General features: G+C 39.7%; 1 protein-coding gene across 2 annotated transcripts in view; it reads right to left on the bottom strand.

The window, feature by feature from the left end:
• Positions 1-1099: 1099 nt before the first annotated feature.
• LOC106011202 (uncharacterized transposase-like protein HI_1328.1) overlaps positions 1100-12185 on the bottom strand; it is a 15549-nt gene continuing 4463 nt past the window's right edge. Inside the window, exons 3-4 of one of the 2 annotated variants that reach the window (XR_004858315.1) lie at positions 9997-10098; positions 1100-1529 (exon numbers count right to left, since the gene is read on the bottom strand). Coding sequence is in view for 1 of the 2 variants with exons in the window: in XM_013080002.2 (XP_012935456.2) it covers positions 10859-11329 (471 nt within the window). In the remaining variant the exon portion in view is untranslated. Of the gene's footprint in view, positions 1530-9996; positions 11406-12185 lie in introns of those variants that run through there. The other variant, XM_013080002.2, reaches the window with a different exon arrangement.

Raw genomic sequence — 12185 nt, forward strand, 5'->3', positions numbered from 1 at the left:
CTCCATAAAACGCGCCACCCTCAAGCAGGAATGCGCACCCCCGCTCATTGTCGCACACACCCGCCCTCACTTTGCCTCACAAATATAACTACTGAGGCGAGACAGGCAAACAAAGCAGGCCAAGCGCGCTGGGCCGACGATAGCAGACGAAATTTGCTTCTCATCAGTTATTGTGCGGTTACCTCCCCTTTCACCGGGGACTTGCAAGGTCACTTTTTATGCTTAGGGTAGCGTAGACTACCTCCTCTACTCTAAATGCTTACTTTCCTTGCATTTCCGATTTAACAGAGAAAAAGTCCTGTTATATCAGATCCCTGTTAAATCAAAAATGCAAGGAAAGTAAGCATTTGTGGACTAGTCTGCAGCACTCCGCAGCCCTCTCTCGCTCACCCCTGTGTGGGCTTGCTCCATCACTGTTACTCTCTCTGTCTCTCTCTGTCTCTTACTTTTTACAAATTGTTAACGCGCCTTTGTCCCTGCTATAACAGACTGGGTGCCGATGAGACTGTTATTAACTTTTCAGAGACAAAGAGTAAGAAAAAACAGGGATTTTAAAAAAATCTGTGTTTTTGCCGGATCCCTGTTATTACCTGCCCTTTACAGTCAAATGGAGGGCAGCGCTGGCTGCAGTGAAGACCAGGATGATGTAGGCATACCGATAATAGAGTTGGATGTCAGCCAGTTCACACTGGAAACTGTGGACACACAACTTTTGACACCTTCACCTAGATCTACACCAAACTTCCTCAATGTGGAAGAAGCTGTTCCTTCCACATTGGTGCTAACGTCCACCCCAAGACCCAGTATTGCTGGAAAGAAAAAACAAAACACTGAGGACCCGGTACAGAAAGCTATGCTGGAGTACATTGGGTCCAAACGGCAGAGACCAGGAAACGAGGGGGGGTGAGGACCTGACTTTTTTGCAGGGCCTTCTGCCTTATTTTAAAAACTTGCCCCCTGCAAAAAAGCTGCAGTTTATGGCTCTTAATGGAGCTCAGTGCTAAGATTCAATAATTTTTTTTGTCAATCTTTGAACTTGGGTTTTCCCTGAATCCTATTCCTAGCTTTATAATAACCCTAACTTCTTTTTCTCTCTCTCTTTCTCCTCTCTCTATGAATCTGATTGTAAGACCTGACACATACGACTACAATTACTTGATGTGTCGCGACGTGGTGGAATCAGGCTGAAAAATGACATATTTAGTGCCTTTAATCAATGTTTTTCAGTAAAATTTCCATGGACGTGTGTTTTAAATGCCTGTTTGTCCCATTTCGTTATTTTGACGAGCGTCTGATTTCGCCACGCTGCCTCACATATTGGATGCTAAAATAGGATTAGAGTCTACCCAAAGAAGGTGTAGGTTATGGTAGTCTTACACCCCATCCACTACTGCACAGTAGTGCTACACTGATTCCACTTACCTCAGGGTAAGCATTAATTTCAACTCAGGCGGAACGGCTTTTCTGAAGTTTGTGTCTTCTGTCGTCATGTCATCTTTGATTTCATTGAGCAGGTGGTCAAAAAGTTCCTGTAATAATATAATAAATGTATTTAAGTAGCGCATTTTCCCAAAAAGTAGTTCAATGTGCTTTACATACCCATTTTCAAAACCTTTCTTACTTCTTCCTTTCTTCTCATGCAATGTAGATGTCTATGTGAGGTGCGCTTACAAAATGAGTTACTTCCCGCAATCCACAAATTTGTAGATTTTCCATTGATGCCATATTCTTTGACTACAACATGCTTTTTATTATTATTAATTAATATTTATACATTGTAAATACTTTTCCTATTTATAAACGTGAGGTGTCTGTTTCAATAAGGCTTCAATCCGAGAAGTAACTCATTTTGTCAGCACCCTTTACCTATATATATTTATGCACACACACACACACACACACACACGCACGCACACAAAACACTCACACGGACGGACTATTTTCAATCATACGTAGGCACAGATTTTCCCGATCGAGCCTTCGTGTCACATACACTTCCACCTGCCGCCATAGCCGGCTTTTCGCGTGAAACGTACTCTCGGACGAGGAAAAGGTGAACGAATATTATATCACAATCGCGACCGGCAAAAAACGGAGTCATGTACCACGGCTTGGGTTCACTGAAAAGTCTTGCTGGCTTTATCACTCAGTATGCAGGCTTATTTACGACCGTTTTCCAAATTTTTTACTACCATCGAGGCAAATTTACTACCATTTACGACCTTTACGCCGAATTTACGACTTTTTTTGACGACTTTACGACTTTGCTGGACATCCAGAAGGGGGAAATGTTGCAACAAAAATAAGAACAAACTCCCATCAAATGAAGAGCCTATCTCTTAACACACAGGGCCACTCTCTAATGAAGTGGGTAAAAAAAATTTAAAAAACACACACACAAAAAGGGAGGACAACATTAATCAAAATTTTAGAATTTAGGCCGAGAATCTAGATCTGTCCCTTTTTAATTATTTAAATAAAACTCTCAATGCAATTCTGGATCTAGATCTGACTGAAATGATTTGAAAGTCACCACGATTAGAGCCTTTAGAAATAAGCTTAGCTTTGATACTGTGGCACAAGAAAAAAAATCTTGCAGATTACTTAGCAGATTTTGTGGAAGAAGTTGATTGCATCACGAAGAATCCCACCGGATAGTGAAATGCTTAATTTTTGTGTTGCAATACATTGTTTCATTGTTTTGTTTGCGATGTTCCTGTCTGTTCCTTTAGTGTAAAAGAGCATTCTGGCTACCATGGCTGTGACCGACGCACACATAGAAAGAGGTGAATGACATTCCTGTCTGTCAGTAGAACTACTTTCAGAACTGATTATGGATTTTCTGAGCGTACAGATCTCCATCACCACATTGGCAAGTCTGAGCCAGTTTCGTCAGTTCTTGTTGCACTCTATGGCCATTGTTTTAAAAGACAACCCTGCTTCACGATCTAAACATTTTCTCCTCCTGGTTGTGAGCGTCTACACTCCCACAAGAGGGCTTGGTTGAATGGGCAAGTACATTTAACATCTCACATGCAGCTTCAGGCGTCTTCTAAAACATTTTTAAAGACATGTCCTGCTCTCTACAGAGCATTCTGGCTACATTACTGTATCTCAAATCAATGTGGATGGCTTGCCATTATTTCGAAGTTCCAGCATGCAATTTTGGCCCATTCTGGGTAGGATTTCATCCATCTGATTCAGAGCCTTTGGAAATAAACATAGCTTTGATACTGTGGCACAAGAAAACCAAAAAATCTTGCAGATTACTTTGCAGATGTCGTGGAAGAAGGTGATAGGATCATTAAGAACCCCACATTGATAGTGAAATGCTTAATTTATGTGTTGCCATACACGGTATTGTCAGTGTTGCTTCTGCCTGTTCGTTTATTAAACAAGTAAAAGAGCATTCTGGCTACCATGGCTGTGACCGATGGACACAGAAAGAGGTGAATGACATTCCTGTCTGTCAGTAGAACAACTTTCAGAACTGATTATGGTTTTTCTGAGCGTACAGATCTCCATCACCACATTGGTGAGTCTGAGCCAGTTTCCACTTGACCCTATTGTGGTCTATTTGGTTGTGGCAGGGGGTTAGGCCTACCCTACTGTATTGTTTGGCTGAAAGTGTGAGAGTGAGTAAAGTGTGAGTCTCAGTTCAGTTGTATTGTTTGCAAGTTTATAAAAGCAGTCTGGGTTACTACAGGTCAGACTTTAGAGGGGAGAGCTGTAGCAAGGCAGAGGAGGCCTGCTGAGAGTATAGGTGATGAAAAGGCTAGTTAGAGCCTCGGTTCATTTGGGTGTAACGTGTGAGATTCCAACGCATCAGGGTCCCAAAGCTGAGGAAAGAATTACAACACAAAGAGAAACAGGTTTGGCAAACTCCTGTTATAGGCGCAGGCAGACAGAAGGTTAGTGGTGTTAAACATTGTTTTGTTCCAAGTAACAACACTTTGTACAGCATTTTGTACACCCTAGGTGTCATTAAAAAACTTCTGTGGATGTGGATTAAAAGTCCCTTCTGTAAGAAAATTAGAATGGTGGCAAGTTCTGTTCTTTTACTTTCTGAAAGGTTGAAAGCGCGCCAGAGTTACCATTCCCTTTGAACTTGTGCGTAAATGCAGGTCGATTGATGACTTAGAACGACGGAAAGCCAGAGTTTCGTCTGTTCTTGTTGTACTCTATGGCCATTGTTTTAAAAGACATCCTTGCTTCACGATTTTATAATCTTTTTGTTGTGAGCGTCTACACTGCCACAAGAGGGCTTGGTTGAATGGGCAAGTACATTTAACATCTCACATGCAGATTGAGGGGTCTTCTGAAACATTTTTAAAGACATGTCCTGCTCTCTACAAAGGAAACATTACTGTATCTTCTTCAATCAATGTGGATGGCTTGACATTATTCCGAAGTTCAAGCATGCAATTTTGGCCCATTCTGGGTAGGATTTCATAACCATTTGATTCAGAAGCTTTGGAAATAAGCTTACCTTTGATGCTGTGGCACAGGAAAACCAAAAAATCTTGCAGGTTACTTTGCAGATTTTGTGGAAGAAGTTGATTGCATCACGAAGAATCCCACCTGATAGTGAAAAGCTTAATTTTCGTGTTGCAATACATTGTTTCAATAGTTTCATTGTTTTGTTTGCGATGTTCCTGTCTGTACCTTAAATAAGTAAATAAAAGAGCATTCTGGCTACCAAGGCTGTGACCCACGCACATAGAAAGAGGAGAATGACAATCCTGTCTATCAGTAGAACTACTTTCAGAACTGATAATGGATTTTCTGAGCGTACAGATCTCCATCACCACATTGGTGAGTCTCTGAGCCAGATTCCACTTGACCCTATGCATTTTGTACACCCTAGGTGTCATGAAAAAGCTTCTGTGGATGTGAATTAAAAGTCCCTTCTCTGTAAGAACATGAAAATGGCGCCAGGTTCTGTTCTTTCACTTTCTGAAAGGTTGAAAGCGTGTTAGAGTTTGATGACTTAGAAACCCCCCTAGATCTACTCTTGGGGCCACAACCAGAGAGTAGTAATTAGGGGATGGGAACTACCGAAAAAGCGTTGCATAGCCTACTATACTACAGTTTATTGAAATTTATCGAACATTGCCAGAATTGTGAAAATAGAATATTTGTGTGTGTGTGTAAGTGCTTCTTTTTAATACTTATTCTTTGCCCAGACGGTCCTCTTTCTATATATTTCTTTTTGGATTTGAGAACAAAAAATGCTACCTAAATATCCAGGTAATTTGCTTCAGCCATTTTGTTGACCTCTTGACCTAGGTGTCTAGCTACAACAATCCAAGGGCGAATATAAAAAACTACGTCAAAATGAAATTCTCTCGTCTACAAACTGTTAGTTTAACGATGACCCAGATCTAGCGTCTGTTGGTTAAACACTCAGTTTGTCGATGAATGAACTGTACGTGTAAAGGGAGCCTAAGATCCCCACCAACAGGAGGAAGGTGTTCCCCAGGGAAACATCTTTTCTCCTCTCCTTTTTGAAATTAAAATAAGATTTTGTGCTTTTCAGAAGAAACTTGTGGGGGAAGACAGACTTCTTCCTGTATGTTCTACACAGAATGATCAACAAGCCTGGTTCTTACTTCACTGAGAAATAATTTAGAACTTTAACACTCTGAAAATAACTGAGAAAAAATTTTATCATTTGTTTAGGCACAATTGATCAAGAAAGCTGACAGAAGTGGTGCCTCTAAAAGGTCCTATGTCTTCTTTTACTCTACTGTAGCTATTTGCAGTCTTATTTTGTTTTGTAAGAGTTTCACGGCGCTCACAACTGCATAAGTCTTACTTTTCCCTAACTTTAATAACCACCTGCTCTGTGTTCTTTGTGCCCCCTTTTCACTCAGAACAGACTGTCCATGTCAGAGGGCTCTTTGTGTGTTTCAGGAAAAATAAAATTAAAATTTAATTGAAAAAAACAACAACAAAAAAACCTAAAAACCCAAACCGACTTAAGATCGGCTTCTTTAGTAAGAAAGTTGAGGGATTTTTTAAATCTAGTGAAAGGAAGTAGCAGTCTGCGACAAGAAAAAGCTATATGAATGATTACCCACTGTATTAAAAAATTTCTTAAAAACACATATTTAATTTTATTTGCTTTTTTACTTGCACCAGGTTAAAGGCGCACAACACAAAAACAGGCCAATTACAATACAAAGATGATAAGTGAATCCACAATCAGTTGAATGCTTCTATCTGCTCAAAAACAAGTTTTACTGTTTTGGTGTGTGTGTGTGTGTGTGTGTGTGTGTGTGTGTGTGTGTGTGTGTGTGCTTGCGTGCATGTGCCAGCGTACAGCCATACCAATGAGAGAATTCATTCACATTCTTAGACTCATGAACACATTGTGCTCAGATTTTGCCACTGCATCAAAATAAATGGTGAAATGGTATAGGTTTAATGCCTCTATCAACACTGTTCTAAAGCATGTTTTTAGGAAAAGTCAAGACAATCAAATACATCCCACAGTTCATCTCAACAAATCAATATCAGTCCAATGACCGCTTTGATTTCAGGATGGAATAGGTAGGTCTATAGACTGTGGTACACTCCAATACATAGGTCGTTAGTGTCACCTGACAAATCCTCTATATTTCACAAGCCAATGATTTCCAAAGAAAGAACAGCTCCTTAAAAATATCCCCTACTTTTTGATTGATTGATTTATTGAGCAGGTGTTTTACGGCACTATCGACTCAATTTTGGTCAATCCTCTACTTTAATAATACTAATAAAAGATTATAGGGTTCCCAAGATTATATTTGTATTGCGCAAAATCCCACAAAACAAGAAGTCCTTGCACTTTATAATCTATAGAAAAAATACTGGTAACACAGCGTGTAGTTTCAGATGGTGCACAGCTTATCTCAGCAAATCCTATCTGCCCATAGCACTGGTAAGACTGCTGGACCGTGTATTATACTGTGCCCATGTTCGTACCACTTTTCTCTCTTTTAAAAAAAAAAGAATAAAGAGCCGTTATAATGGTTCTTCAATTTATTAGCCCTGCTGTTCAAAACCAAAAAGGTATAACATTTTATAACAGTGGCAAATACTTTTCAGTCCTGTAATGAATGAATTGAGTAGGCGTTTTACGGCACTATTGACTCAGTTTAGTCAGAGATGTCTTATTTGAGCAGAAAAAAAGCATATCAACAACTGGTCACATATACACCTTGTTCTGTAATACCTGCTAAAGTGGTTTCAGACCAAATTTGAAATCTATTGGTAGTGCATAACCAGAATTAAAAAATATGACCAAAACTTTAAGTTGTTGAGTACATGTAAAAAGGAGCATATGTAAAAAGAAGCATATTGACCCAATAATGGTCACTAAGTGCTGGAAATAAATAAGACAGGAAGACAGAAACAACAAAGGGAGAGTAAAGAAGCGGGACCTACCAGTGGCGCCCTCCAAAACCACCCGACGTCTGAAGTTACCATTACAAAGTAAGACCATGTTTAGTAGTAGTACAGGGTTTTATGGCGCTCGCAACTGCGTAAAGACCATGTTTACACACACTAGAGCAATTAGCAAAAATATAGGACCAGCAAGAGGCTCTACTCTACTGTTTCCTAATGAAAGACAATGAACAAATATCTAAAACATGTGAATAATTCTTTTTGATGCCAATGACCTGAAGATCTTTAGTTCAAAACTTGAGAGAAACTGGCTGGAAGAGAACACTGCTCCTGATCAACTACAAAAAAAACTTTAAATTTAGTAAGAATTTTACGCAACTTTCAACACAATAAAGCCACATAATATGAGCGCCGATAAAAAAAAAAAGACTTCCTAGGCTTGAAAGGTCCTCCAGATACTCTGGAGAGGTCTACAGCAAAAGTTCAAAGCTATAAATAAGGACGCATCGTCAACACTCAGAGGCCAACTCTTTAATTAAAAAAAGGACACATTTAACACAGAACCGAGTGCAAAAAAACCGGAACGAGAGTCTCTGAAATATGCCAATACAGGAAAATGACAAGAGCTTTTGTTAAAGAGAGTAAAAGCATTGCACCACCAAGCTGGAATTCGCTCAGTATCAACAATGCCTGTACAGACAACCATGCCTTCAGAAACGACGAGATGCTAAAACGATGAAAATCCGGCAATCCCGCAGATTTCGGGTTTCAGCGAATTCTACTGTAGACAACAGCTGCAGTGGTTATGCGCTTTGTTACCGTACGCAGGACACCTGAGTTCGGTTCCCGAGCGAGGAAAATTTTTTAATCAGTTATTTTGATTTTTCTTCAAGGATGTTGTACCCTTCTCAGGCACGGTTTGCCAAATTTAAGTGAAATTTTATAAGTTTGAGATGGGGGCGGGGGATATCGTCAAATGTTAGATAACTTGATAAGGAGAGTAATGATGGAAGAAATATGGGCATATCAAACATGTTTAATAAATAATCCTAATAATTTTTTAAGAGTTTTGACTTAGCTGAAGGTTCCAATAACCAGGATATTGTAGTTTATCTCTACTTTTGTTCAGATGACGATGTTTCAGTCTCCAAAGAAAAAGCACAGGGTAGGTGGAAGGCCGGATGGTGAATTGTTTCATACCCCTGATAACAGAAAGTCCTAGGCTGAATTGGATATAATATAAAAAAAACTGTCTCCTGAATCTTTGTAAAAAAACTTACTGCTGAACACTGAATCTACATTCAGCATGAAGTGTGACCAAAATATATTCTTTTCCTAAGTTTTGTGCAAACATAGGTAACGTAGAAAGAGTTTATAACTGCCGCACCACTTTCATTAGCGATTGCAGCAGCAGGAAAAATGCTAACATAAAAACATAAAATTCCCCACAGATTTTAATACACCATCGAATTGCAATGACTTGTTCTCTTACTCTTACTCGTACAAAAGTTGCAGAGGAAAAAAAGGGCCTGTCCCAAATTTACCTGTCTAGAAATATTTCAGCACACGGGGGAAATAATTCAGGAAAAATAATTGGTCATTTATATCATATGTGTCACGATGCGATGGAATCAGGCCTCGTTAATTTTGGGGCATATATGGAGTTATTGGTATAATCTTAAAGCCTGTCCATTTGCCTTGCTTTTGATGGAAAAAATATCCATAATATCCATTTATTTATCTTTTGTGTAAGTCAAGATATTGGTGACGGAAGGGGATGGCGGTCACCTGGTTTCAGAGGTAGAATTTGCGAGAAAATGGCTGCGAAAGTTGCGTTCTCCTTAGCTTGAGAGTCTGTGGAAACTGAAAATTTACATGTTTTACGCTTTTAATTAACATTTTTCAGTAGAAATCCACACAGAAAAGTGTTCTTAAATGGGAATGAAAGGTGTTTAACCAAAAAAAAAATTCGATAAAAATTCCAAAACCTATGGGAAAATGTCAGTTTCTTCACTTTCATTATTTTGATGAGTTCCTGATTTCACCACGCTGCCACACATATGTCACTCTGCGATGGAACCAAGCACTTGTCAATTTTTGGTTATGGTCACACAAGAGTTATAGTGGATATAAAAAAGTTTGCTCATTTTTTCTTTTGATAAAGAAAATACTGTGTATCGTCAATGGAATTCGAGATATTTGTGATTGAAAGAGTGGGGGTTGCTTTGTATCAGATGTAAACTAAGATAAAGATACAGAAAATGGCTGCCAAAGTTTGACGACTTTCAAAGCTTGAGTATGCTTGGTAGCTGCAAATGAACATTTTCTTTGCTTTTTATTTTGATCAATGGTTTTCAGAAAAACCCAAACAGAAATTTTGTTTTTAAATAAACATAAAATGTTTAGCTTTTAAAAAAACCAGCGACTTTCTTCTGTTTCATTGTTTTGACGAGCGCCTAATTTCACCATAATAGATCACACTTATGACTACTATGTATTTATGTGTAGAGATGTGCGTGATTGAAAGAGGATGTGTACATGTGTGTGGTGAAACACCAAATCAATTTGCCAGATTCTGGACAATAAAAATTTCTCTTAGCTTACCACTTTGTGCGGACTGGCCACCCCTGTCAGCTTCATCGGAGGCTCCCTTTTCTGCCAGTGGAAGTACTGCGACTTTTACTTTCTTCACTGTCCACTGTCTCCCTGCATCAGAAGAAGCGTTGAGTATGAGAGAAATGAAATGTGTGCTCTCATTTGTTGTTCTAAAATAAATAACTAAGAAATTTTTTTAAAAATATCATTACTTTGCATGTGAGAGCATTTGTTTGAATACGATAGGTGTTTTACCATGGCACTATCGACTCAGTTTTGGTCATGTCAAAGCATTGTGGACTGACAATTACTCAAAACCGATACTGAAAGTACACCCTGTGACCCACACATGCACATGGCAATATATTATATTTACAAGTAACTGCAAATAAAAAAGACACTTTCTGAGGATTGTCAATAGCTTTTCCACAGGACAGAATGTTTTACTTTGCCCACAAAAATCTTTCTTGTGTAAAGTGTATTGTTCCACAAGGAAATCTTTTCATGATAAGAGTGATGGGAGTGAGGTGGAAGTGGGCAGTGCTGTTGAAGGCGATGCTTTTTGACTTGGACGGGGGTGTAGCTGTTGTTCGACCGACCCTCTTAACTGCGCACAAGACTAGATTTGGGAATTATTTCAAGACGTTGTAAAAGTGGACGTCTTCCCTTAAGACCAGCAGACAACTACAAATCTCCATGGACGAACTATTTGTCAATTCAGAGCGAGTAGTACGCAATAGCTGTGTTGTAGGGGGGGGGCTCCCTCCCCCACCCCTTGAAATGATGTGCGGTAACATCTAAATTAACCATTAGCGACTTTTAATATTGCAAAATCGTGTTCAGGGCCCTAAAAAGCAATACATATGTCTTTTTACTGAAACTCAGGAAGCATACAAACTAGCATCGGCGTTCTGCCGGTGTCAAATATATTCCTCCGGTAGGCAGCAAAGTGTTGCTTCTGGGTGTGGGAAGAGCGCAAACTCCCACTGCCCACCAGGTAGATTCCATTGTATTGGTTCAGGGTGCCGGTGTGCGGGTCGACGAAATTCTCCTTGTGGCTGACTGTCAGGTGTCGGAAACCCTCTTGCTCCAGGCACTCGTAGCTCTTGAAACAATAGCTGTAGATTATGGTGCCTGGAGCGACGTGCTTCTTGACAGGACTGAAGAGGGTTTCCTGGGTACGGCCTTGTACAGGAACGAAGAAGCACTCCGTCTTGCGACAAATGCCGCCGAACACCGACTGGCCGTCGACCACTCTCTCGCGATTAAACTTGTGTTTTCCCAACTTCGCTTCATCGACCTCAACACTAAAATTGGCCCCCACCAATCTACCGCACTCCATCACCGCAATAGACTTTTCAACGATGACCTCTCTGCAATAATTAGGTTTTCAGTTTTTAGTTTTAGTAGAGGTTTTACAGCGCTCGCAACTGCATAAGGCCATATGAGCGCCAAGGGGTGATGTCAACAGAGAAGTCCTTACAGGGAATCAGATTTACTCTGCTCACCTCTCTAATTCAAAAGCACAAAGTCTGCTTCGACTATCAAGGCACCCCGGAAATAGCGGGTTACAAGAGTGTGACAAACATACAAAACAAGAAGAGGAAAATGACGATAGTAAGGATTAGGAAAGAAAAAGCAGCAGTTCCCTGTTGTAGTTCAGGCACAGTTTTATGAGCATGACATTGTTAGATCAGCCCATTTACAATTCTACTGCGCACTAGAACGAGAAATGTCCCCCATTTGGGAATGGCCTGAAGACACTTCAGTCAGTGGCATCGCCCCGGGGGACAGTTCTTTGACAACACAGAGAGATACTTGCGTTACTTGCATACATACATTACTTGTGTTTCATTGTTTTCATTCATTTATTTGTTCATGCATTCAGAATGACCACTCATTTTGAAAATAATGAAAAAATTTATTGTTCAAAAAACAAAATACAAAAATATATATATATATATAAGAAATGAGATACGAAAAGTCTTATCCCCCTCTCTCTCTTTCTTACACACAAATACACACTCTCTCTCTCACACACACAGACACATATTCACAAATACATGCATGCATACTCTAGAAAAATACACCAAAAAATTGATAACAAAGGGTAACTGGTTAACAATAAAACATCAATGTAAGGCATCTCTCTCTCTCTCTCACACACACACACACAACATGTACACCCCCCCCCCCCC

This window comes from Aplysia californica, unplaced genomic scaffold (genome assembly GCF_000002075.1).
Source record: "Aplysia californica isolate F4 #8 unplaced genomic scaffold, AplCal3.0 scaffold00070, whole genome shotgun sequence".
Classification (NCBI taxonomy): Eukaryota; Metazoa; Mollusca; class Gastropoda; order Aplysiida; family Aplysiidae; genus Aplysia; species Aplysia californica.